General features: G+C 41.0%; 3 protein-coding genes across 4 annotated transcripts; 2 read left to right on the top strand and 1 right to left on the bottom strand.

The window, feature by feature from the left end:
- Window positions 1–763: 763 nt before the first annotated feature.
- slc8b1 (solute carrier family 8 member B1) lies at window positions 764–8,700 on the top strand. 2 transcript variants are annotated; one of them, XM_085368208.1, is made up of 15 exons: window positions 764–1,118; window positions 3,500–3,652; window positions 4,191–4,243; window positions 4,600–4,657; window positions 5,232–5,337; window positions 5,424–5,591; window positions 6,300–6,413; window positions 6,512–6,583; window positions 6,703–6,833; window positions 6,931–7,072; window positions 7,168–7,289; window positions 7,672–7,825; window positions 7,920–8,000; window positions 8,092–8,156; window positions 8,255–8,700. In XM_085368208.1, the coding sequence occupies exons 1-15, from the start codon at window positions 960–962 to the stop codon at window positions 8,444–8,446; spliced, it is 1,770 nt and encodes a 589-aa protein (XP_085224334.1). In that variant the 5' UTR covers window positions 764–959; the 3' UTR covers window positions 8,447–8,700. The 2 variants fall into 2 exon arrangements, with proteins under 2 accessions (XP_085224334.1, XP_085224333.1); XM_085368207.1 differs by having other exon boundaries at window positions 6,509–6,583.
- A 231-nt stretch (window positions 8,701–8,931) lies between these two features.
- Window positions 8,932–18,390, bottom strand: tpcn1 (two pore segment channel 1). Its single transcript, XM_085367279.1, has 26 exons — window positions 18,219–18,390; window positions 18,007–18,140; window positions 16,759–16,935; window positions 15,930–16,043; window positions 15,160–15,290; window positions 14,714–14,802; window positions 14,540–14,574; window positions 14,345–14,403; window positions 14,049–14,148; window positions 13,814–13,930; window positions 13,567–13,691; window positions 13,428–13,476; window positions 13,269–13,330; window positions 13,128–13,174; window positions 12,988–13,044; window positions 11,539–11,592; window positions 11,330–11,402; window positions 10,960–11,067; window positions 10,700–10,861; window positions 10,483–10,598; window positions 10,309–10,355; window positions 10,151–10,219; window positions 9,842–9,938; window positions 9,618–9,757; window positions 9,448–9,528; window positions 8,932–9,361 (listed from the first exon to the last, which is right to left on the bottom strand). The coding sequence occupies exons 1-26, from the start codon at window positions 18,322–18,324 to the stop codon at window positions 9,218–9,220; spliced, it is 2,493 nt and encodes an 830-aa protein (XP_085223405.1). The 5' UTR covers window positions 18,325–18,390; the 3' UTR covers window positions 8,932–9,217.
- A 3,896-nt stretch (window positions 18,391–22,286) lies between these two features.
- Window positions 22,287–25,334, top strand: drc10 (dynein regulatory complex subunit 10). Its single transcript, XM_085368206.1, has 5 exons — window positions 22,287–22,355; window positions 22,985–23,632; window positions 23,729–23,965; window positions 24,061–24,132; window positions 25,041–25,334. The coding sequence occupies exons 1-5, from the start codon at window positions 22,287–22,289 to the stop codon at window positions 25,332–25,334; spliced, it is 1,320 nt and encodes a 439-aa protein (XP_085224332.1).
- The last annotated feature ends 1,279 nt before the right edge of the window (window positions 25,335–26,613 follow it).

Below are 26,613 nucleotides of genomic sequence, written 5' to 3'. Positions count from 1 at the left end.
GCTGCTGGAGGATCCTGGGCCTGGTGGCTGCTGGAAGAGCCTGGGCCTGGTGGCTGCTGGAGGATCCTGGGCCTGGTGGAGCAGGAGGATCCTGGGCCTAGTGGCTGCTGGAAGAGCCTGGGCCTGGTGGCTGCTGGAAGAGCCTGGGCCTGGTGGCTGCTGGAAGAGCCTGGGCCTGGTGGAGCAGGAGGATCCTGGGCCTAGTGGCTGCTGGAAGAGCCTGGGCCTGGTGGCTGCTGGAAGAGCCTGGGGGTGATGCTGGCATTCATGGGAGATGTTCAATATGATTTTTGCAAACAGGAAGTTATATCAGACATTCGAACACTGCAAGGCAACCTGAAACAAGACGGGGCAGAAAACCGATCGGTTTTTTGTGTGATTTCCTGCCTCTTTGGAGCTAAAAGAGGCCATCCATGAGATACGTCATGAAATACACGAGATGTTTAGCACATCAGGACTTTGTAGGGTAGCTCAAATGAGTCAAAAAATATAGACCATAAACAAATGTCTATTACAGAGGCAATAAATGAATAGGCTGGTTCTCTGGAGTATAGACCTCTAATAAACTAAGCTTTTAAATACACATATTAACGTATTTTAACAGCCTCGTATTTGCCGTTTACCTTTTGCTGTCTGCATTCCAGCACTCGTTCCTTTGCTTCTTCTGGGTTTACGAGGAGTCCGTGAACGTGGCACATGTCTGATTGGGAAAGCAGTGGGAGGAGTTTTAGAGTAAGGTGTACAAAATGTTCAACGGGATTGAATCTGAGCTTAGACTGTGTGAACGCTTGAAAACAAGTTATTTAAGACCAGTAACAAATACGACAACCGGGACATGTTTTTGAGATCTTCGACTTAATTTTTAGGCTAACCGCCCGGGAATTAAAAGAGTAAACCAGCCCACGGATGTCCTGTTAGCTTCCCAGCAGAATGGAACTGGCTCCGGGATAAAGTGAATCATGTTTTGCGGTATTTTCTTGCCACTTTTCGTGGTGCTGCCGTGTGGCTGGCAGCTCACCTCGGGCTCAGAGCTTTTACGAAACGAGTCTGGTGTCCGGGTTGGAATGGCTGGACGTTGGTCCTCACCGGTGATGGCTGAAAGCAACAACAATGATGAGGTCAGTGAAATGTTTTTCTTTGCTTTTGCTTGGAAATGAGCGTGTTATCTGTGAGTGCTGTATTTTATTATCAGGTGTTCGTCAGCTGCTTGTTTTCTGGTTCAGGTCAGCAAAGTTTTTTTTTTTTTTTTGGTTAGTTTTTTTTTTCACCTGTCACATGATTAGCGAAAGCTAAGGGCGTAAGTCAAGTTTGATCGCCTTGGTTCACATCCGTCAGTAAACTATAGACCCTCAGTGCAAAGCTGAAAAGAGCACTGAATGTGTGTGGTATACAGAAGGACCTCTGCATGGGTGGGTGGTGTGCTTTTTCTTGTTTTGCAGTGGATGAAAAACATACACAAAATTTGATCTGACATCTCATTCTGATTAGGGAATGTAGGTGTCTGATTTAAATCAAGTAAATCGAGCCTTCATGCCAAGCATAATACACACTGCAGTTTACCACTCCTCATCAAGACAGGTTTAGCTCAGGTAAAGCATCCCATACTCAGGACTCCCATCGGTCCACAGTTTTTGTGAAAATACGAAATACCCAGGGCCATCAGCTGTCACAAGCGGAAATGGTTAAGTCGGGATCTGAATTGAGTGAGCCTCATCCTCTAGTTTCTTTTTAAAAACTATATTATTTCACTCAATTCTTGACCCCCTTCGTCATTTTATTTGTTACAGTTTAGCAGTTTCACTCGTCACATGCAGTTACGCTGAAAAGGTATGCCATATATGTTGCCTTAAGGAAACTTGTATGGCAAGTCTTGTTTTTTACGTTTTCCAGTAAAGGTGAATTCAGGTGTCTGTTTATTGCTAAGGTTGTAGTGGTTGGCGTTGTACTAGACTGAATTTTAACGAAATGTGCAAATAATCATCTGGACAATATCAGTTTATCACAATCTATTTCTGTAAAGGTGATGAGTAGACTTGGATTGCATCAAAGTTACACCTCCGTTAGAGGTGTGTGTGTGTGTGTGTGTGTGTGTGTGTGTGTGTGTGTGTGTGTGTGTGTGTGTGTGTGTGTGTGTGTTAAGACAAATTTGTTAATGTGGTCTCTTGGTATGCAGGCCCACTGTAAGCAGTGATCCAAAATTAAAGAGCTTTCTGGTGATTTGTTATTTATCACCTTATATCATGATTGCATGCATCTCAGTGCTGTTAGATGATGATGATGTTGTTGTTGTATCAAAATGTAGCGCCCATGTTCCACCTGTGGCTCAGGGGATTGGGAAGCTCATCTGTAACCGGAAGGTTGCCGGTTCGATCCCCCTGCTCTCTCTGTCCTGGTCATTGTGTCCTTGGGCAAGACACTTGACCCTACCGCCTACTGGTGTTGGCCAGAGGGGCCGATGGCGTGATATGGCAGCCTTGCTTCTGTCAGTCTGCCCCAGGGCAGCTGTGGCTACAACTTGTAGCTTGCCTTCACCACAGTGGAATTGTAAAGCGCTTTGGGTGCCTAGAAAAGGCAAATAAATGCAATCCATTATTATTATTATTATTATTATTATTATTATTATTATTATTATTATTATTATTATTACTTATATTCAGATGGATTTGTAGTGTGATTTCATTCATATTCAAATATATAAAGCCTAAATATATCTAAAAAGTATATAATGTATAAAGCCGGTTCAGATAGAGGGAGAGGAGGTGGAGGTGGTCAACAAGTACCTCGGGCTGTGGGTGGACAACAAACTGGACTGGTCATGCATCACAGAACACCTGTATAAAAAAGCCCAAAGCCGACTGTACTTCCTCAGGAGGCTGAGGTCTTTTAACATCTGCAGGATGCTCCTGAGGATGTTTTACCAGTCAGTGGTTGCTGGAGTACTTTTCTATGCTGTGGTGTGCTGGGGGAGCAGCACAGCAAAGGAGGACTCATCCAGGCTGGAAAAACTGATCAGGAAGGCTAGCTCTGTGGTCGGCATGAAGCTGGACACTCTGGTGACAGTGGCAGAGAAAAGGACACTAAAAAAATTGCTGGACATTATGAACAATGCTGGGCATCCTCTGCACACGGCCACAAACAACCAGAGGAGTCTGTTCAGTGACAGGTTGCTTCTTCCAAAGACAAGAACCAACAGACTTAAAAACTCCTTTGTCCCACACGCCATCAGACTGTTTAACTCCTCTCTGGAGGGGAGAGGGAGGGGAAACAGGAGGACAAAGGAGGGGGGAACAACTAAGCTGTAGTGCCTCTTCACTTGTATTCTTATTCGAGGGATTAATAAAGTTTTATCTTATCTTAAACACAAAAATAAATGAATGGTACACTCACCTTCATCAGTCATTACGAAAGAGATGCACATGTTGTTGTTCCACTGTTTAAGCCACAAATGATTGCGTGAAAATGTTGAGCCATTTAGATAACTGTGTGTGTGTGTGTGCAGTGCGACTTGGTGATGAACTACAGCGTTGCAGACCGCTGTGCATTCGTGAAGAAAACACCAGACTGTTCAATGGAAGATGGCTTCATCAATTACCTTGAAGTGGCCTTCTGTCTGCTGCCTCCCAACCTCACACCACTCACCATCTCTTTCTGTGTAAGACTCTGAGTTATTTCTATATTATTTCTATAACAATTAAGCTGGGAGAGACCAGGTGGTATTATCCTTATAACATATTGGTCACCTTTTTACCTTGTGAGCTAAACCGTTTTTTAAATGTGGGTGAGAGGTGTTAGGTGCTTCTGTTTTTGGGCTTGGTTACTGTTTGTGAATCAACATAAAACTCACATGAGGAAGTAAACTTTGCTTCAACAGAACTAGGAAAACAATCAGCTTTTTGCTTTAGCTAAATGTGTTTTCATAATGGTGGATATTTTCCAGTTCCCCTGTTTGCAAGATACCCAAAGTCTTAAATGGGATTAACTGAAGTGTTTGGTTAAAAACAGTGTAAGTGAGAATCTGCAAATGAAACCTAAAAGAGAAATCTGTGGTCAGGGACAATATGACCAATGTAGTCAGTGTCATGTTTGTAAATGTAAAGGCACTCACACCTTTTTTCTTTTTTTCTTTTCTTTAAACAATAGTTTTTACCTCACAAACCAACAACTGCTGTCTTTTTTCTGCTTCTCCACAGATTATATGGCTCTTCTTTTTGTTTATTATTCTGGGACTTACTGCCTCTAAGTTGTAAGTGTCGCTGGTGTTATTCAACACACACACACACACACATCATGGTTTCAGCGAAATGGTCGTGCAAAGAAAAGTCACATGAGTGGAGTTTTCACTACTGTTTCACTTTTGTTGCAAGATTGTGAGATTTCCTCAAAGAAAGAACTGTTGCTTCTGTTTTTTGTTTATTTATTTATTTATTTATTTATTTATAAACCTACCCACTTCACTTTACACACTACTGCAAAGAAGCTGTTGTGTGTTCAGTGAAAAGTATCTATTGAGACATAGCTTTTTTGTAAATTGAGGTATTAAATTATTTTGTTTTCTCAATAAGATTATTGAATTGTATTTATTTTTCCCCCTCTCTCCAGCTTCTGTCCCAACCTGTCTGCCATCTCCTCCAGTCTGCGCCTCACCCACAATGTGGCCGTATCCTTTCTCTCCATCGCCTGAACACTACCCATGGGCTGCAGTCTGAAGTTTCTGTTTGACCTCTTAGACTGTTAAATATTAGAATATACAGTACTGGGCAAAATTATTGATCTACCTTTTTTTTTGTTTCTTTTTCACTTCTTTGGAAGTGTGCAGCTATTTATTGAAATGTATGGAAATACAGACTAGAAGATGAGAAATAACTGAGTTTGTGCAATTCTACACTGCTCTAATAATGTTGACGCCATGAATACTTTTACACACAGTGGAAACCAATTTATTTATTTATTTTTTTTCTATCAATATCACAAAAAACACTCACTCTACTGAAAAGTATCAGTACAAGAACTGGACTGAAAATGAGTGTAAAAGCAGCAAATGTTCAAAGAAATACTTAGAAATGCCTTCAAAAAGTCTGGAGAGCTATTGCTCAAAACCAGATTACGAGAAAGTCTGGCTCCTTGGAAGCCAAAAAATAAAGAAATAAGGGGAGGCTCAAAACTTTTGCACACTAATGTTTATATTATAGTTTCTGAGAAGAATATTTTCCTTGACTGCTGCCTGTGATCAGGGTGTGACATTTCTGGCTCTTGGTAATGGAGCTCCTGACATCTTCAGTGCCATTGCAGCATTTTCCCACCCGCACACAGCGGGGTTGGCTGTCGGAGCCTTATTTGGTAGGCACAGACTCGCGCACGCTCACACCGATATGTAAATACATTTAAAAACGCCTTGAGATGTGACAGCCTGTTTGCCTTTCCAGGAGCCGGGATATTTGTTACTACAGTAGTTGCTGGCAGCGTGGCGCTGGTCAAGCCTTTTGCTGTAGCTTCTCGTCCATTTCTGCGCGATGTCATCTTCTACATGGTTGCAGTGTTTTGGACTTTCCTCATATTGTACAGAGGAACTGTGACGCTGGGAGAAACACTGGGTATACAGCGACACACGCACACATGGTCTTGCATTAATTATGCATCCTATTTGACCTCTCGATTTTTCTTTGTTGGTCCGGTTTTAGAAAGCTTCTCATTGAATTTTGAACAAATATTATAATTTTAAATCTTTACATTTGTTCTAATTTGCCATCAGTGAATCCTGACTAGACTCGACAGCTCATTCATTTTCACTTTTGTTATTCTGCTTCTGACTTTTGTCTGAGTGTCAGTCAGTGGGCTGTTAGAAAAATGACTTTTGTTTCTTACGAGAACCACACAAACATCTTAGCGTAATTAAACACGTGATCATTAGTCATCTGTAGTCATAATACTCCTGATCTCAAACATGGCATGGTGGTAAATTTGATTAATTTGTCCTGAATACGACTGTGTGTGAGCCTTTAGTCCTCATTAGTTTTTACCACTAATGACAAGTAAACTTAACACCTTCTTTCTGCTCTTCACAAATTGCAATATCCTGTGAAATGTGATTGATCGTGAGCCAGATCAGCGGCTATGTCGTTGGTCTGGTTTTTACAGCTTAGGTGTGAAACCCACAGGGCCAAAAAGAAGAGGTTAATTAAAACTAGTCTTGACTAGTTTTAATTAGTTGGAAAACATGTCTCTGTGTGTGTGCTTGCTTGTGTGTAATGTTCATCATCCCTACATGTCTTTACTATAATATCTTTCTTTCTTTTTTCTAGGGTACCTTGGCCTCTACGTCCTGTACGTCGTGATTGTTATCATCAGTGCGTTCATTTACAACCGGCAAAAGTATTCTGACAACACGAGTGTCCAGAATGTTACACATGTTCCAGGTTGGATATATAAACACACACTCTTACACACAGACAAATAAAAACCACACAGTTCCAAGTGATGTTGTTTTTTTTGTTTTTGTTTTTCTTTGAAGCAGACTTTCATTCGTCTGACTCATCAGATGATGACGTTCCCTGTCTGACAGGCAGGAGTATTCATCAGGAGTATGGTAGGAATGCAGCAGCCTCCATTTAAAAAACAAAAAACAAACAAAAAATAAACCCAAAAGTAAATTTACTGCAGCACATTCCTGAGTGACAGATCATAATTTACACCTGTGTGTTGCAGAGTCAGAGTATCGACCACTTCTGCCCTACTCTGAGTCTACAAGTCAGATCCTGCTGAGCTCTTTGAATCCAGTCGACAACCGTAGGTGGAGGAGGAAATCATGGAAGTGGAAAGTCCTTAAAGTATTCAAGGTACTGGTTCACAGACTTAAGTGAAATCCAGTCAAAACTTGTCTTTCAATGTAAATTAAAGTAAATTATTCTGTGGTTCTTGGTCTGAACCCATCAGACTCCTCTGGAAGTGCTGCTGCTGCTCTGTATCCCTGTGGTTGACCCTGACAAAGAAGACAGAAACTGGAGACGCCCCCTAAACTGCCTCCACCTGATCACTGCTCCTCTGGTGTGTGTGCTCGTCTTCCAGTCTGGAGCATGTAAGTGCTTAACATTTTACAACAGAAGCAGCTTGAAGTCCTAGTCTTAATCAAAATAAGCATATGATTAAATTATTTTCTTTTTAATTTATCAGATGGAAATTATATGATCCAAGGGCAGTTTCCCCTCTGGCTGCTGTTTCTCCTGCTGGGACTTTTTGTTTCTGCTATTGTCTTCTGCTCAACCAGCAATGACTGTCCTCCAAGATATCACTCAGTAAGTGCGTGTGTGTGTGTGTGTGTGGACTAAGTGTGTGGAGAATAAGTATGATGATGATGATGATGATTACTCCTTTTTGTAATACTGTAGCCAAGTGGGACAGTGGTGCAGTAGTTGGCACATATCAGTTTCAAGCCCCTCTAGCCCCCCCCCCTCTGCACCTGCCTGCTAATTAACACAAATTAAGTACAGCTGAGGCTGATGGATATCCGGTAATTGCTGGTTTTGTTTTAGCAACACTGCCATCAAGCTTCTAAGGTGGCTTAAAATATTTGCGTTTCTCATATTGATTCAAGATTAAAGCTACATCACAGGTCTTTACATTTATGCTATGATGATACTTGTTTGTAAATTTCTTGTCCTTCCCCTCCCCTCCCAGTTCTTTGCTCTTTTGGGGTTTGTGGTGAGTGCAGTGTTGATCAGTGCGGCGGCCTCTGAAGTAGTCAGTCTTCTGCACATGCTCGGGGTTGTGCTGCGTCTGAGCAACACTGTGCTGGGATTGACTCTGTTGGCCTGGGGAAACAGCATTGGAGGTAATGCTTAAAAACTTCATTCAGTATTTTTCTCCAAAAACATACTATATGTAACTTTAGTTGTTTAAAAAAAAATTGTGTCTCTTATTTTCAGACTGCTTTTCTGACATCACCATCGCTCGGCAGGGTTACCCACGGATGGCTATATCTGCCTGCTTTGGAGGCATCATTTTCAGTATCCTTGTTTTTGTGACTCTCTGTAAAACAACACCTATCATGCATGTATAAAAGAGGCTTTTAGTATCCTTGACTCTTACTTCCTTCAGACATGTTGTTTGGAGTGGGTTTAGGATGTCTGGTGCAAATGCTCCAAACACATGCCGACGTGCAGGTAATTTCCTCTAAGATGCAGCGTAATCTAACCCAAGCTACACGAGCCTGTTTCAGACACTATGAAGATAATAAGCCTTTGTTCTTGTTCCTTCTCAGGTTGAACCAGAAGGTTTGCTGACATGGATTCTTGCAGGATCTCTGGGTTTGTCTTTGGTCCTGTCCTTTGTCATCGTTCCACTGTGCCGCTTCCACTTGGGTCGGGCCTATGGCATCTTTCTCCTCATTTTCTATGTCATCTTCCTTATCATTGCACTTCTTACAGAGTTTGGCAAGATTCGTGTTACGTAGACCTGATGCTGCGGCCGGTCTGAAAAATTACAACTACAACTATTTATGCACTATTTTTTTTACAAGAATCAGCTGTAACCTTTGTTCCACTTGACTACTACCCACAGAGTTCCTGTGGTTGGATAATGAAATCAGGCGAGCAAAGTCTGCTCAGGGAGGACTGAAACGACTCACACTGTGCCTTTTGTAATTTGAAACACTGAATTGTCTCCATTAATTATTGATCTAAATGTTAATGACTTGTGCATGCTGCTTTGGGGTAATTAAATGATTTTGGTTTAATTTTTTTGGGGTGTATGTGCTTTCATTTTTTTCCCTCTAACTTCTCTAAATAGAGTAAATAGGTAATTTTTACAGCCAGCAGTGTTATAATCCAGCAACATCAATGAACATCACAGTTTGACAAGTTCTAACAGTTTATTCAAATAAACTCAAATACATTACAGAATAAGAAGTTATATAAAAGTAAAATATTATAAGTCTGCTGAGACATTAGTTGAGGGAAAATGTCATAATTTGTTCAGTTGAGCTAAAAGGAGTATTAAGTGTTTATATAGTTCGGTCTTTGGAAAACTCAGTGGGTGTGTTAATACTGATCAGAGTCGTTGTTAAACTAAGGCATCAGGTTTAGATGCGTCATGGTTTACCATAGGGCACAAAAGGCCAACAGCAGTATATGCACACATAATATGGGAGTCCAGGCTTCCTGATTTTGCCTTTAAAGGAAAACGTTGGAATGACAATGTGCATGTTTCCCTAGCAAACTTTGCATTAATTGATGCTGTGAGGTCCAGTCTGTGAGTTGAGCTGAGGCTCTGGGAAGGGAGACAAGTCAGGCATGGGGCTGTCTGGATCCCGCTCCAGGCTTTGGTCTGGTTCAGGCAGGGCTTCCCTCGAATATTCTGCATACCACTCCTTAAGAAACAACACAGAAAAGACCAACACATCATGATAGTCCAAGTCCTGACATGGTATTCAGGATTACATCTTTAGTTTCTTACCTGTATCTCCTCCTCGTACATTTTCATGCTGAGGTCGCTCTTCGTCCTAGACCTGCGACCTAGGTACACTAAAGACGAGTGCTGCGCACAACAAATCAGGAGTAAAAATTAATTAGAGGGACTTAAAGAGCAGAAGAAGACGACTTCTTGCTGTTTGCGTGTGTTCTTACCCCACTTTTGTCCATAGTCTGTAAGACTCCCTGGAGAGAGCTGAGGGAAGACGATCCTGGGCACATCTGTTTGTACAGCTCGAGAGCGGCGAGAACGTCATCACGACTCACCTCTACTTCAAACACGATCCCATTCTCATCTACAGCGTGTACAAACACATTTAATTTAGATCCTGGCTAACAACTCTTAACCTGCATACAATCTCACACACACTCAAACCCACCCTCTGGATTTTCTAGCGGTTCCCGGTTCTTGCGACTGTAGTTCATGCGGAACACAAATGCATCTAAAATGAACGCCACGATAATGGTCATCACCACCTGCACAGACAAAACATTGTATGCAATATGGTTACATTCCCACACACTGATTCTTCAGTAGATTATGCAGAGGACAACATTAAAGTAAGACTACACAGGCTCCTCAGGGCAGGATAGAAACATTGAAAAAGGAAAAAAAAAGGCTTCAATTTGTCTCAGATATGCAAAACCTCTGAGTTTTGTTTTGTTCCTCTGTTCGCATTCCTACTCACCATTGTAACTATATAAAAAGTCATGAAGTACAGACGGCTCCAGTGGCTCGTCATAGACGTCACTCCTTCCTGTGAAAGAGCAAAAAGCAGTCAGACACCCGACGATCTGTGCTCAGGCTGCCGAGTGGCGACAGATTTTGAACCACAGATAATCTCACCATAGTGATGTACCAGTTGTTGACCACGGTCAGTTCAAACAGAGTCACTGGAGATAAACAAAAAATGAGTAAATGTTTTTAAAATTCTAGAAAACATAACGCACATGAACACACAACAGATGTAGATAATATACAAAGACAGAATTTTGACAAAAAGGAAAAAGGGATTATTACCAAAGCTACTGAGGATGTTGTTGAAGTTATTGAGATAATAGTAGCCCTCTTCCAGCACTGTTTTGTTCCCTTGTGTGTTGTTGATCAGTCTGTAGGAATCGGCCACTGTGCTCGTACTGAGAGGGAGAGAAAAAAGGAAGAATAAATTAATGAAGTAATGAATCGCCAATGGAGAGACCCACTTTTTCCATTTGCGTCTCATGACACGACTACTCACTTGCAGCAGTTGGGGTAAACCACATCTGCAAAGAACTCCATTCCCACAATAGCAAAGGAATAGTAGAAGATGATTAATGTCAACCCTAGACTGGCCATCCTGGGGAAGAGCTCAAACATGGTGTCTAAAACATTACGATACCTCTGCTTTATCTTAAATAACCTGCAAAAGGCAACACACAGAAATTTGAATGTAAAATTAATTACTATTGCCATTATGTGCATATATGCTGTCACGTTAAAGGAGATTGAAAATCATACCTTAGCAGCTGAAGCGGTCTGAGAATTACAATAAAGTAGAACGGCTCCTTATCGAAGGCAAGAGCAATGAGGCCCAAGAAGGCAAAAACCGTCACAGAGAAGTCAAACCTGGACGGAAGAGCACAATGAGGATTACCAGCAAAAGCAGAGAAACAGGGTTTCATATCAGCTCAGAGGTATTTCTGTGATTTTCTTTTAAATATAAGTAGGCCTACTGAAAAACAACATGTCACGTTTAATTATTAAAGATTCCTAAAATTTCCACACTCAAATGGAGTCTGTTGATTTAGACATTGTTTGTGTTTAACAGAGTGCACAGTTTGAGTTTTGGATGCAGCACAGATTTGTGTTTTCAATGTGTGTTACTCACAGATTCCACCCAGAGCTGAAATAGGCAACTGGCCCCAAACCTGATATTTTCAATAACACTTCTACACCATAAACTGAAAGTGGAAGGACAGACACACAGTGTAAACGACTGTAATTAATCCTCGACACCTTATGACATTTTAATACTATCTGGACTTTCTATGTGGGGTGCAGGGTTTGGGTGGGGAGGGTGCCATGCAGCCTACTTACTGGTCAGAAAAACAATGTAACTCCAGGGAACCAATTTGGACCAGGAAAATCCACCTGCAAGAGGAGAGGAAGGTAAAACACCTGGAGTATTGGAACACATGCCTTAGTACTGTGCAAGTACTGTGCAAAAGTCTTGGGGCATTTTTTTAAATATATTGCCAGGAAATTAAGCGCAGTTATTCACTGGAACACATGTAAACATACGTGTATAAAGCAAAAACTGAGTTTATACAATTATAAAGAGCTTGAAATTCAATATTTGGTATGACCACCTTTATTCTTCAGCACAGCCTGAACTCTCATAGGCATAGGTCTTCAGGAATACTGACATTCAAAGCTCTTCTTTGGATGTTGGCTCCCTTTTAGTTCTGCTCTCCATCTAGATGATCCCACACTGCTTCAATAATGTTGAGGTCCAGGTTCTGGGGAAGCTAACCTACCTAGGTAGATTAAACACATTGCCAATGTGTTTGAGTTCATTGTCATGCTAAATAATTAAGCTGTTGTCAGTTAGACGTTTTGCAGAATATACTGCATGATGAATCCAAATCTGGCAGTACTTTTCTGCATTCACAATCCTGTCAACAGCCCCAACACCACCGGCTGAAATGGAGCCCCAAACAATGAGAGAGTCTCCAACATGTTTTACAAATGGCTGTAGACACTCACTGTTGTACTTCTTTTCTGACTTCCTCTGTACATACTGACAATGATTTGACCAAAAATGTCAAATTTGTGTTCTTCAATCTATCAGACACATTTTCCACTGATTCAGTCCAGTTCTTGTGTAATTTGGCAAACCTCAGCGTTTTCTTCCCATTTCCCTTCCTCAAGAATGGCTTCTTGACAGCCACCCTTCCACTGAGACCTTTTCTGATGAGGCTTCAGTGAACAGTAGATGGATCGACTGAACGGCCAGATGCATCTCTCGGGGTCCTGCATCAGGTCTTTGCTGAATTTCTTTCAATTTCTTAAGGACATGACTTTCAGATGTTGTTCATTTGTGCTGTTTTTCATAGATTCAACTATAGAAATGGAAACAAGTTATCCCTTTCTACATCAGGGTGCTAGTAATAATATGCCTAAAGATAGAATATTAATAATTATTATTTTTCTGCTTAGTTGTCTTTTATGTGTAGACACAACACTGGTTCATCCCTTGAGTTAGGGGCCTTTTTTATCATTGAATGAGTCATAGGTCAGAGTTAAGCGGTTTATCAAACAACAAAAACATTCCACTGAAAACAGTCAGGGATGAGGACTGGCCTAAGTAAAAAAGCAGCCAATGTCGAAAGAAAAACTTTTAAAGACCTCCAGAAAGAATGGAGAACTATTGCTCAAAACCAATTTAAAATGACAAGAAAGTCTGGCTCCTTTAAGGCAAAATATCAAGATATGAGGGGTTCCTGACTTTTGCACAGTACTGCAGATTACGGTTAAAGATCTTACTATTCAGCTGGTACGTCTCCACAAGGATCCAAACACCGTTGATGGCCACCACCACATCTACAGTCACAAAAAAACTTTGATAAGAGACTTTGATCAGTATCACTGATAGCAGCTGGGAGAAGATCAATGATTACACTTACACATAGTATACTGAAAGGCCTTTGACTTCACAAGCAAATGGATACCTAATAAATTGGAGAGGAAAGTATCCACAATAAGGGATCAAGAGCCAATCTTATTTTGCCTGACAACAGAAGAAAAGAGAGAAAGAGAACTTTCCTTTGAAAATGAGGAAGGCTGTGTGTGGAAGATCATCAAACCAGTGTTCTCCACTGCGACGTGCCTAAACAACACACAGATTGACAGTAAATGTATATTTGAATCAACCAGAGGAGCACAAAAATAGAGCAGCTACACAGCAGAAATGTCAGGCTAATTACCTTCCATTTAAGGCCAGTGACCTCATAGAACTTATAAAAGTCCTGCAGGCTGCAACAGAACACACCACCATTAAATCAGTGACAAAGCAAATCAATGTAAAAGGATTTTCATTCTGAGAAGTGGAAGAGAGACAGTTACCTGAGCATGGGAGCCCCTGATGTGTTAAGAGCTTTGTAAGTGAGGAATCGGTCTCTTGCAGACATGCGTGGTCTGTAAAAACGCATCAGACCATCGAACTGCTTCAGAGACACACCCATCGGTCTCTGTGTAACACAGAGAAACATAAGAAAAGCTTAAGAAAACACCTGACAGTGTTAAAGAAAAAGGAAAGACATGTTACAAATAATAATAATAATAATAAAAAAAACAAAAAAAACAGGCCTACCTGACGGCTAACTAACAGCTGAAAGGCGTGGTCGATAGCAGAGCGTTTGTGAAGCAAGAGAGATTTAAACTTCATTTTCTCAACATCATTAAATGTATCAAACACGACCGCCAGGAGCTGGAGAGGGGGGCACAGACGGCGATGATGAGTAACTGGGAAAACTTCAAGCCGTGTGTATTTTCAATAGGACTCAAAGACATCTCAGAAATTGTGAAAAAAAACAAGCTTCTTCTACCAGGTTCATGATAAAGTAGAGCTCGATAGAGAGGTATACAATGAAGAAAACACAGGACCAGCGGTTCTTGGAGTATGCTGGCATCATCACATCAGGGAAACTACAAAAGTGAAAGAGAGATGTCATCAGATGCAGACCGAGTCATAAGATGCAAAAAAACCCAAAAAACTGTGGAAGCAGATTAAGCAAAAGTGGTAAAAGGATTTATGAGAAGCTCTAAACGTGGTGAGCACTGCTTACATGCCCCATGTGTAAAGATAACCAAGCGGCAGTAGTACGTGTATTGCCGTGCTTACTTTGCTGTGGTCAGCAGCACAAACAGGCTGACAAGGCTGTTCTCCATAGTGTTGAAGTACTGTGGTGAGAGGATAGGGTTCAAGACAGGAAATATGACCAGACACAAAACTGGCACAAAGAGAAGAACCACCCAAATCCCTGAAATGACATAACTCAAACAAACTCTTGTAAGTGAGATGGAAGACTCAACATACCGGATCAGAGGTGTTCGTGGAGAAGAGACAGAAGCCTGGAGGACACAAAGAGCTAATCAAATACAAACATTAACAAAAACAGCTTTCTTCATGAGGCGTTTCCTCTGCTTGAATAAACAAGTTTAACAAATAGAGGACAGAAAATAATCAAAGTGTTTCTTTATGCACTCTTACCAAGAATAGCAAATATAACCATGAAGAAAAGCAGCAGCAGGAGGATGTCAATAAAAGGCGGGAGAGACTGGAAGATCTGACGCAAGTTTCTGATTGGATGAAAGAAACCTCGTCAGTGACAACTGCCTTGTGGGTGGCCACAATAGAAAACAAAAGAACTTCTCAGAAACATTTGTTAGTAAGATAGATGGAGCTGAAATCTCACTGAGTTTGTTTAATTTTGTCTGGCTTTACAAACCTACAGAGTTGAGTCACCGTTTTCTTTCATATGACAAGACTTTTGCTTGGAGCCCGGGCGGGGACGACTAGTCTCTCTGTTCCCGCTAGTATTTTCCAGTATGCAAGTCAAATGTGTGCTCAATCAAAAATGTAATGTCTATTTTGTGGCAATGTCTTGGGCCAGACTGAATCTGTGTGTGTGTGTGAGTGTGTAGGTCATTATTTACCTGCGCACAGCACCACAATATCTACAGTCCACCAGGAATATTGGTCTGAGCGCTCTGGTCACTCGCATGTGAGAAGTTTGTCGGATCAGAACCACTATGGCCTCCACAAACTGTACCAGTAACACACACGTCTGTGCAAAGAGAGAAGACAACATGTACAGTGTAGGATAATGAAAGCTGAATCCCAAACTATAACATCAGATCTGCAGATAGCAAAGTTTAATCGCCTTTCTTCAGACTAATCCCTAATTTAGACGTCTGTTGGGAATCTTTGTATCACCTACGTAAGTGGTCAACGTCGTTGCTCACATTTATGCTTGTGTGTGTGTGGTGTGTTACATGTTAATTAGCGTGTGGTCCTGTCCCGATGTTTTATATGCGATGGTAACTGATAGAAAAAAAAATTAAGTGCTGCAAATGTTTTTCCCTCTTGGGTCCTCGCTTTTTGTTGTGCTCAGTTCGTGTGTGTGTGTGTGTGTGTGTGTGTGTGTGTGTGTGTCTTTTCCCCAGAAGCAAACATATCTGTCCCTCTGTTTTCCCATTTTTTTGTACATTCCCTCATTTGAAGTCATCTGAGATTATTAGTAGATACAACTATGGTATGAATTTGAAAAACCCAGTTGACTTTCTTTTTGAGTTATCATATTCACGAGGTTTTTTAGAAAACATGACCTCTGACCGTAACTGAGATCCACACAATGTAACAGCAACCCGACTGCCACACACACACACGCACAATAATTATGAAATTATTAACATGTAACAGTTACCTTAACCATTGTCCTCTTGTGCCGTATGAAGGTGTGGAAGCCTAACCAGCGGAGTTTCATGCATAGCTCAAATGCCACCATAACCAAAGCCAGCAGCTCCAGCGTGGCGTGGACCTGAATGACATCAAATACACAAGTTATAAAGGAAACTAGCCACTCATTAGTCATTTTGTTAGGTACACCTATTAAACTGCACATCAACACAAGTCTTTAATGAGCCAATCACATGACATATCACATGGTGTTTAGGCATGTCAAGGGAACCTGCTGGTAGAACTGGTGTACACAACATGAAAGCATGGATCCCTCCTGTTTTGGGGTTATGATTCATGATGCTAGTGGTGTAATGAGAGATATTTTCTAGGCACACTTTGGGCCCCTTAGTACCAACGGAGCATCCTTTAAACAAACCAAATTGTTGCTAATCATTTGGATGGCTTTATGACCACATTGTGCCCATCTTCTGATGGCTGCTTCTAGCAGGACAACACACCATGTCACAAAACTAATCTCAAACTGAGACAGAGAATTCACTGTCCTCAAATGGCCTCCACAGTCACCAGATTTCAATCAGAGCCCCTTTGGGATGAACTGGAGATTCTCATCACGGATGTGCAGCCAACAAATCTGCAGCAACCGTGTGATTCTATCATGTCTATGAGCAATTTTTCCTGCACCTTGATGAATCTGCAGAATTAGTACAGTTCTGAAGAGGAAAAGGGTCCAACCCAGTGTTACCAAGATGTAAATTAGAAAGTGGCCTGCGACTGTAAGGTAAAGTTGTGTTATTAGTTCATATTAGTATGTTAGCGAGTAGAGATTCACTCACATAGACATCCAGGCGCAGTGAGGGTACAGCAGGAGCCTCGCACAGTGAGAGCATCAGCAGCAGCAGGCCTGTCAGCAGCTCCATCATGTAGAACAGGTGGTTGTGCGCAAACAGGTACGCCGCAAGTGCCTTTGGGTTTCGAGGGTGAGTGAAGAACTTATCATTGTTCTCTCCTTCCTACACAGAAAATGTAAAAGTTACACATTTGTGCATACAAGTTGGCAAAAGTGATGGATGGATGGATATGAACGTTTCTAATTTTTTAAACAGCTTTAATTCCCAGAGTGTTTTTTTTTTTAATTGGTTTTTCAATTTTTTTCTTCCACGGGAGACATAACAGAAAATGTTTTTCTGCACTTAATTTAAACTGAGCAGAACTCAACATTCAGACCAACGATGTAAAAAGAACTTCTCAAAGGCATACAAATGCACAAGTGTGCTTACGGTTATTTGTACTTTGCAGCTCTTCCAATGATTTAAAACAGGCCAACCAAATCTAGGAGCCACTGCCAATTTTAGAAAGTAAAACATTCAGACATTGATAAGAGACACACAGATAAATATTGATTGACAGCAGCTTTCTTGTCTGATTTATCAGTGTTTATGAGTTTGTTCTTTGACATTAATTTTGCACTGGTTGGATATTCAAACATATAGTGAGAAAGAGAGAGACTTTAAAACAGGAATTTATTTGTAATAAAGATTGCTTCTTTCCCTAAAAAGAAAATTAAAAGCAAACCGACCAGTACTGGCCAACTTGGCATCTCCATCGTATCAGTTCAAAGGTTTTACAAATCAATAATCTACATTCTGTTGAATGTGTCGATACCATTATAAAAGTCAGATTTTTGCATAAACGCTGTGTATAAATCAACAAATCTGCCAATAATCAACCAATAAAATCAGTCGGGTAGAATTTTTACACCAATTGTGGCTTTTTAAAATACAGTTACAAAACCTTATGAGGTTATGTTTTTGTATCAGCAACAAGACAAAAACCCCATTTTTGGCAAAAAGTTCCTTTCATGTACATCAACACTGCCTTTGTATTTTATTTTGCACAGTTTTGCATGTTTATAGATTTATAACATCCTGCAGCTTTTCAGGATGTAAATATAGCTCACGGGGAGAGGACAAGGTCTAACTATCTTTAACTAATACAGTGTAGAAGGTATAATAAAACTATAATGTGATCATGTGAATGAGTGCATACACTAATAAATGCAGCAATGCTCTGGTTGTAAATACCTGCAGGTAGATGGCTGCCTCTTGGTAGTTCATCTCCCAGCTTTGTCGCAAGGACACATTTTGGGATCTGTAGTTTTGTGGGCCAGGTGTTGAGATCACAGCGTTGTTAACTACGTCATAACTGCCTCCTCCATCTGGAAGACAAGACTTAATTGTGAGTGTTCTCATACACCCCTTATTTATGTGAGTCACACAAAGGGGTATCCGCCTACCAATGCATTCTAGTTCTAGCTGTAAGGCAAAGGATGAAGTCACTACAGGGCTCTCGATATGCGACTGATCTTCACGGAAAGCTGCCTGTGTGTGCGAACTCTCCATTTGTCAGTCTGGATTCATCAGCTGTGTGACGGTATTAACATCCCTTACTTCCAAGGACCAAGTGTACATGTGTGTCCCAGTCACAGTATGCTGGTCTCGTTCCAGCATCAATACACATCTGGAGATACAGATGGCCAGACATTCCACACAGACCTGATGCAAACAACAGAAACCAAGTCACAAGTGGATCCGGATGAAATCCTTACAGATCCGGAAATATCCCGGAGATCAAAAGGACTCTGGAGAGCAGACCCCTTTTAAAATGATCACAGATGCTCTTGAGGTTCTGCACTTGTAGTTCTTTGAGAATCAGTTGCTTGTTTTGGAACAAAAGTCACACAGAAGAGTGATATTACATTTTTTGCCAGACTGAAAAATTACCTCCTCCTGACTCTGTGGCACAACATGAACCTTGATCCCAGTGCTGCCAGTCAGTAATAAAGTGTGCTTTCAATCACATCACATTTGCTATTAAGCCTCTGTCATACCACAAACAGGATGCAGGCACGAGACAGAAAAACCACAAAAGGAACTGATTTTGCAATACCAGACGACAGCGAGTGACTAACTTTGGAAGACACGAAACTCCTATGTTAGGGCTTAAAACACATAAACATAATATCGTATAAATTAAGTCAAGTGACCAAGATAAAATCCAGACAAAGTCAGTATTCAAACTCAAGCCTGGTCCCAGGTTCTTCCTCAAACAAAGCTGTCCCTCCATGCGGCTTTCTGCAGCTGCATACTTTACTCTGGCGCAAGTCTGTTGGGGTACTCTTCCCACACACTGTACATCACATATTTTCTCTTCGGGCACGACTCCTTAGAATCCAACGTGCTGCAGGTCACAGATGTTTTCTATCCACCATGACAGCAGCAGACTGAGCTGAAACGAGAAGCTTAAGTTCCAATCCAGTGGCAGCCTACCCGTTACTCTGACAGAAGTACACCCATCGTCTGCTGTGTGCCACTCCGACCACGCATTTGTTTGAGAACAATAATACGTTTGAAGCTCCCAGTCAATAACACAGTGACGTCAGGCTCACATACACAGATCCAGCAGTCATGTCTACTTGTCCCAGAAAAATAAAGGGTCCGGAACATGGGCAATAAAAACTAAATTCCTCACTTCTATCCAAGCATGTGATTTGTCACTCAAGTGATAAGAGGCAGCTTTATTTCATAGAGTCCAGGTTCATACTCCCTCTATTTCCAGAAGGCTTTGGCAGCAAGCAGGCAAGAACAGCAGGACTTGTCCCACTTGTACACCACTCCCATATATGACAGAAAAAACACTCCTCTCGTCTTCCTGTTCATGCCAGAGCTAGAGAAAATGATACTCACTCACTCACACACACGCACACACACACACACAAACACACGCTACCCATATGCACCGGGGAGGGGCTGAGGGGCACACAGTTCTAAGCTGAGCCAGCAGTTTTTCAGATGGGTCATTTTGTAGCTTATATGTGAGGAAAACAAAGGCAGCAGGATTACTATGTCAAGCAGATGCACAGATACTCATACATGCTCCACCCACACGTGATCCCAGAGCCTGGTGGACAATCTGTTTTCTCCATTCAAACAGCAGAGCCTGGATGTGCAACATATATGCAGCTGACTGTCAACATTACAGCGCTTCTGACTGCACCAGTGCATTATGGTAAGTTAAAAAAAAGAACATTAACTCCATCTATAAACAGCTATAATAAAATAAACAGTTTATGCAAACGCTCCTCTCTGAATACTGTAGTGTACAGTAAAAACAACCATCAGAGTTCAATACTCAGCTGACATTTTATCTGGACTACCTTTAGAAAAGTATTGATCGAACTGTATTTGTTTAAATACCTGGTGTCAACCATCCAAAGCGATAAACAGCGGCACAAGAGAGATGAAGAAGAGAGTGCAGGCAAGGTGGAGTGGTTGGAGACAAGTGCCAGGGGTGGTTTGTGACAGAAGGACATACTGCTGAGTTATAAGAAATACTGTTCGCAGAAAGTCATCGCCTTATTTGTCTGATTAGAAGAGAACAGAACATACTGGAGTTTTCTGCCCCATCTCAGCAGGAGCAGATAAACAGGGAGCCAAGGTCGTAGCTTAGGCGCCGTGTGAGAGAAAGCATGTGATTGTTTAGGCTTTTATGATTAGGTGGGGGCCACTAGAGGCTATAAGAGTTTGATCAATGCTCCACCATTTTGAGATCTGATGCTGTCTGCGTACGGTGTCCATCTCCCACGCGTGTGATCATTAAAATCATCGTTTGAATCAACCCGGCCGGACCAGTGTTGTTATTGTGGTTTTTCCTCTTTCTCCATCCCCAATATTTGAATCCGTAACAGTTTACAAAATGATAGTGAGACCTGCTGCAATGTACAGTTTGGAAATAGTGGCTGTGACAAAAAAACAGAAGGCAGAGCTGGAGGTGGCAGAGTTTTGATTAGGAGTCACCAGAATGGACAGGATTAGAGATGAGTATATCAGAGGGACAGATCAGGCGGTGGGCTTAGGAGACAAACTTCAAGGGGCAAGGTACAGTGGAGAGATAGTGGATGTATTTAACAAAGGATCCTGAACATGGAGCTGCCAGGCAGGTGAAAAGGAGGAAGAGCACAGAGAAGATTCAAGGGTGTAGACAAAAAGAGAGGGTTGCCGGGACAAAGGAGGATGTAGGAATAGGGTGAGATAGAGGGAGATAATCTGCTGTGGTGACCTATGAAGTGAGCAGCCAAAAGAAGAAGAAGCAGACTGAACCTGTACAGAAGTAGTGATTTAACTTATTGAATCTTAGAAACTTGGGTGTGTTGTAATTTTGACCCTAATAGTGTATTTAAAATGTTGGGGGTGAACGAACCCCCAACACCACAGCCTTCTTAAAGGTGGGGATTATTACACAGGTGTTACACAGGAGTGCATTAGTTTTGGCCGGGTGTGCTTTCTCAATGGGATCTGTGTATTACTTGTATGTCTACTGCGACAGCATTACAGTAGAGACACCAAACCACTTCCCCCGATCATGTTCCTTTCCTTGGTGTACATGTACATTGTTTGCATTGCTTGACTACAGAGGTATGTGATGATATCACTGTATAGACTTACTTTCGTCTCCTCTTTCAGGCTCCTCGCTGAGCAGACCACTATTTGCTTCGTCCCAGGTTAAGATGAGAGGCACATCGTCGTCAGTCTCCATGCTAGCTAGCAGATAAACAGACTGCAACCTGCTTGGAATTCCACCTTTTTGTCAGACTTAATAAAAGCTACCTAACAGCTAAATAAGTGTAAGGTTTTCTCCGCAAACAGCAGTAGAACTGCACATCTTGTTGAGGACGGACGGCAGGGTTAGATATTAGCAGACAAACCGAACAGTTTCTATCCTGTGTTATATGCAAGTTCAAATATCGATAGTAGAATAGTCAAAAACAGGCTCTAGCGCCTTTTACAGTATGCTAAACAGACATGGGGTTGGGGAGCTTACAGATTTGGTGTCTTCCTTGTCACAAATATCTATCTCCGATTTAACTGGCTCGCTGTCACGCAGGCTAACAAGCTGTCCGTCTGGGTCCATCGCGGCAGCACCATTTCCGCACAGCTACACAACTAATTTGATTACACATAGAACGGATAACCACTCACAGCTAATTGACGTCTAGCTTTATCTTTTTGAGAGCAACATTATGTACAAGAACGACGCCGCAAAAACTCTAGAGATACCTACAACTTATGGGCAGAACTGGATAAACAAACTTTTACGACACTAGCAGCAGTTAACGGCAGGCTAAGTAAGTGACCATGCATATTTCCAAAGTAAAAGTCGGCAATTTTAACACATCATAGTATATTAATTTAAAGCTAATACCTGTATGAATTTGTTTGAAATGTGGTAAAGTATTCATATATATGTGTGTGTATATTTTGTCAACATAAGCAATCTGTAATATGATCCAATGCTGAAGCGGTAAATGGCTATTTGGTATCCTAGCAACAGGAAAACAAATAAAACCCATACACTTACTGAGAGACGTCTACAGGTATGTAGCTTAGCTAACTTTGTATATTACACAACTAAAGTAAAAGCTGCTTATGTGCCACAAGCAAACAAAAACCGAGAACAACCTTTTCATTTTTTAAATTTACGATGTGTAGTTTAGAGCGTTTAGTACTCACAGTACTATAGATACTTAACTGGCTCGCTAATAAGAAAATTAATTTACCAGGTATAAAATAAAACCGATACAGTACTTCACAAAGAGCCCGTGACTTTAGACTAAAACTGAGATAGAAAAGTAACTTCTCTTATGTGTAAAATACATTGTCAGACAAGTTTTGTTTAAGCGATTTCTTGATTCAGCAGGTCTGACAGTAATCCGACAAGTTAGTGAAAGTAAACTGAGCTTTCCAAAAATGTTTTAATCACATGATTACATACTTTTTTGTCCCTTAATAAATTAAGTCATCATTTAACAATTGCATTTTTTTATTTAGTCTGGTTGTCTTTGTCTAATATTAAAATTAGTTTTCTGATTTAACACAAGTAAGTGTGACATATAGAGTAAAGTGAAATATACGAACTCGTGCTAAATTCATTCATAGAACACACTGCCTTTATCAAAAGCTAAGACACTGTAGACAAAACCAGACTTCTTCTTTTTTTTCCCAGTCGAAGCCACTGAGTGTTGACATGTCTGAAGATTGGTTTGCATTGCTGCCAAACAGCCAGTCAGAAGATGGTTGCTTGGTACAGAGCAAGCACCTCTCTAGTGAGGCTCATATTATTTTAAGTACACTTGAAAACTGCATCAGTAAAATTGAGACCGCAGCAGCTCTGCCCGCTCTCCTCCACCTTAACAGTAAGTCTGAGATTGTTGACAAGGACTTGAGCAAGGCACTTGAAAAACATCGGATTTTAGTGGAAAGACTGGAGAAACTAAAAAGTCTCAAACAGGAGTCCGTTGAAGAACAAATAAGAGATGCCAGGATCGGAGGAGAGAAGGAGAGAGCTCAGCTTGGGAATGATCTCAAGAACTCTGTCAGGGATATTCTCCGTTATTGCCGAGCCCATTCAGATGGCATTATTGGCTTGAGGGCGGAACTAGATATAAAAATAGAGGAAAAGGAGTACAAATTAATTAAAGGATTAAAGGTGCTTCATAGCCACATGGTAGAAAAGTTTCTGATCAGCCCGGACGAGGAGCTACAGCTCATCACAAAGCAGAAAGAGTTTTCATCCTCTGCAAAAGATCTGGAGAAAAATATTTCACTGGAGGAAGAAGAAGTAGCTAAAGCTATACAGCAAGTAGATGCTGAGGTAAGGTGTCAAGGCTTTTTCATTAGCAGCTAGAGAAGCAGAATCTTCATTTTTTTCCATCTTCTCACCTCCTATCCATTGCTTTTGACATCACAGATTTCCCAGAAAGAGAACACAATCAAACACTTGGAAAGTTTGCTGCAGGCGTGCAGCCCTCAAGAAGGTGATGTGTCAGATGATAACATGTCGCCTTTTGAAGACAAACAGGTGCAGGCACACATTCAGGTGTCAAAGCTGAAGCAGGACCGTTTACAGCAGGAAATTGATCAACTGAAAATTCAGCTCAAAAATGTTGTGCTTGAGAACAGACAGGCTGAGAGATTACTCCAAGAGGTACGTTTAGTGTAACAATAAGGTTTCATGTTTTACTTGTGGTAGTGTATTTGGTTTTCATTAAACTCATGTTCACTGTTCTTGTTTTTTGGCAGAAAAATGAAAAGATGCAAGGGAAAATTGACTCCTTAATCCAAAAGTTTGACAACGAAATAGGAGAAATCCAGGTACAAACATTCCACTGCAAAGTACCAGAAATAGTCTGTAAAATATTAACATGGGGTCTTTCTACAAACTTATTACTCATTACTATATTCAGAATATGTCCCTAAAATATTATGTTAAGGTTATCACAGTTGCACAGTATGTGACACCTCACAATAAACTGGGTAAACTGTATGCCACAGTATCCTGGCTAATCCATGCAAAGTTGTGACATTTACTGTATTTACAGTACAGTACCAGCTCAATATTAACACGTGACAGCCCTGTACACTTAATGACAAGTTTTGACACCTAAGGTTATATCAATAAAGATGTAGTTTGATGACCATTAGAATAGGTTCCTGTATAGAGAACAATCCCAGTCAGTTTGTTCAGGAAGCAGGCCCGAAACCACTCAGTTCAGAAAAGAAAAACAATGGTTACCCCTAGTAAGCATCCAATGAGGAAAGTGTTTACACATTTAATTTTCAATTTTACACATAAAACTTATATTTATTCTATGAGCTCTTTGTAATTGGTAAATCAGCTGGTTCTTATATATAACGTTTCTACTTGAGCACTCAAAACAACTTAGGTTCATAATCTTGCCCAAGGATACTGTGGCATACATGATCTGCTCTATCACAGCATATAAAATAACATCCAAGTTTCTATGCTTTAAAATCCAGAACTGTTGTATTTACTCTTGTATAACATCTGGAAATAAAGGTGTTGTCCTGGGTTTTCTTTTAGGTCATTGTTACCTTTTTATGTCCTTAGTAAATTAAGGATGCTCAGTGTCAGTCAAAGCATTTCTTATATTTTCACCACTTTTCTGTTTTTTCTTCACTCCACAACCATATCCACTGCCATCTCCCTCTTCTCCACTTTTGACACAACACACCCCCAATGCCACCATCACCTTTCTTAGGCCAAACTGGAGGTGAATGAAAATGCTTATGAAATGGAGGACAATGAGCGGAAGAAGTTTGAGAAACCCTTTGCTACCCTGGAGATGGAGTACAATCAGATCCAGGAGAGGAGGCGGCTGGCTGAAGAGAAGAGACAGGAGGAGATCAGAGAGCTGGAGTTGAAGACCAAAGCTGCCATTCTGATCCAGGCCTGGTGGAGAGGCTACAGCGTTCGCAAGGCCTTAAAGAACAAGGCCAAAAGCAAAAAGGCCAAAAGGGACAAAGGAAAGGGCAAAGGCAAGAAGACCAAATAAACCATGCCTTATTGCATCAGTGTTTCTTTGCCAAGACACACTCCTCTTGTAGAGTGTGAATGTTGTTTTCTTTTTAAATGAAGTATTTATGTTTCCAGCAAGTATTTCCTGTTTTGTGTGTTGAGTAGTTTCTGTGGCTCTGTGTTACTTATAAAAACAAAAACATTCTGAGTTGATGTTGTCAACATCATTAGAGTCATTAGACTGAAAAAACACCAGATAGAGTAGCATTTTTATTTGTCAATGTCAGCAAAAAAGAGTTTGGCAGTTTGGATGTGAATTCAGCTCTGCATGGGTGTGTTTGATTGACTTCTGTTAACACATCTGTAGTTCTTTTGCAGCAAATGTCCACCACATGTAAACTCCACTTTTCACTGGAAACACGTGAAATCAGCCAAATCACCGATCACCTCAGTATAAGAGCTGCTGTTGAATCTAAAGGCCATAGGGGGGCAGTGCAGACCCCTGTGTGCTGAATGATGTACATTACATTGTTGTTATTTGGTAGTCATAAACAGAAAGCAGGGAGTGAACCCCTGGCATTGCATATTTATTGTTTAACCCATCAATCTAGCCTTTCTCTTCCTAATTATCCTTATCCCGAGTAAACGCCGGATGGGTTAACACAGAGAGATAGGCATCCATTCACACTCACATTCACACCTATGAGAGAACCCACGCAAACATGGGGAGAACATGCAAACTCCACACAGAAATGCCCCAGCTTCACTCACTGTGAGGTAACAGTGCTTAAAATCTAAAAAGCTGTTACACTTCCCACTAGATTCACATCAGAATTATTAGTCAAGCTCCGGTCATTAGAACAAGGTTCTATTGGTTACTCACTGAAGTCAGTAAGTGTATTAAGGTACACTGTGAAGTTATTAGAGTACTCGCCAATATTTAGGTTTCACAGTGTAAGATAAGTCACAAGAATCTACAAGTTCACTGCCTTTAACTCTAAAGTTCAGTGAACTCAGGACTAACTTTAAATGAACTATTCAATGATAATTATGTGGATTTATAGGTAAAGAACGGAAATTTACTTAAAGGGGTTTTGTTTGTTTGTTTGTTTGTTTTACATTCAGCTGTGTCGAGGATTTCTTCTTTTTATATCAAGTGTGACATGTTTTTTGTCTGCATCCTTTTCAAGATAGTTTCCTGTTTCTCTGTCATTCATAGCTACACCTCCCTCTCATTTCACAGTATCTTCACATCTTACACCTCATTCCAAAGAAGTTTAAGGTCACCATCCTGATCTGTCTCAATCCAAGTATTT

Source organism: Diplotaxodon limnothrissa, linkage group LG12, assembly GCF_057381915.1.
Source record: "Diplotaxodon limnothrissa isolate DT_005_m linkage group LG12, D_limnothrissa_male_GT1.1, whole genome shotgun sequence".
Taxonomy (NCBI): Eukaryota; Metazoa; Chordata; class Actinopteri; order Cichliformes; family Cichlidae; genus Diplotaxodon; species Diplotaxodon limnothrissa.
Note: the sequence above shows the minus strand (reverse complement) of the source record. Positions and strands in the feature narration are given on the sequence as shown.

Bases quoted from the DNA above. Each gene is read 5' to 3' on its own strand.
- slc8b1 (XM_085368207.1), top strand. From the start codon at position 960: ATGTTTTGCGGTATTTTCTTGCCACTTTTCGTGGTGCTGCCGTGTGGC. The intron at 1,119-3,499 runs GTCAGTGAAATG...GTGTGTGTGCAG, and splicing joins AAAGCAACAACAATGATGAG to TGCGACTTGGTGATGAACTA. The intron at 5,338-5,423 runs GTAGGCACAGAC...TTGCCTTTCCAG, and splicing joins GGCTGTCGGAGCCTTATTTG to GAGCCGGGATATTTGTTACT.
- tpcn1 (XM_085367279.1), bottom strand. From the start codon at position 18,324: ATGGAGAGTTCGCACACACAGGCAGCTTTCCGTGAAGATCAGTCGCAT. The intron at 13,477-13,566 runs GTAACTGTCTCT...GTTCTGTTGCAG, and splicing joins TCAGGGGCTCCCATGCTCAG to CCTGCAGGACTTTTATAAGT. The intron at 9,529-9,617 runs GTAAGAACACAC...TGTTGTGCGCAG, and splicing joins AGACTATGGACAAAAGTGGG to CACTCGTCTTTAGTGTACCT.
- drc10 (XM_085368206.1), top strand. From the start codon at position 22,287: ATGGCTATTTGGTATCCTAGCAACAGGAAAACAAATAAAACCCATACA. The intron at 22,356-22,984 runs GTATGTAGCTTA...TTTTTTTCCCAG, and splicing joins TTACTGAGAGACGTCTACAG to TCGAAGCCACTGAGTGTTGA. The intron at 23,966-24,060 runs GTACGTTTAGTG...GTTTTTTGGCAG, and splicing joins CTGAGAGATTACTCCAAGAG to AAAAATGAAAAGATGCAAGG.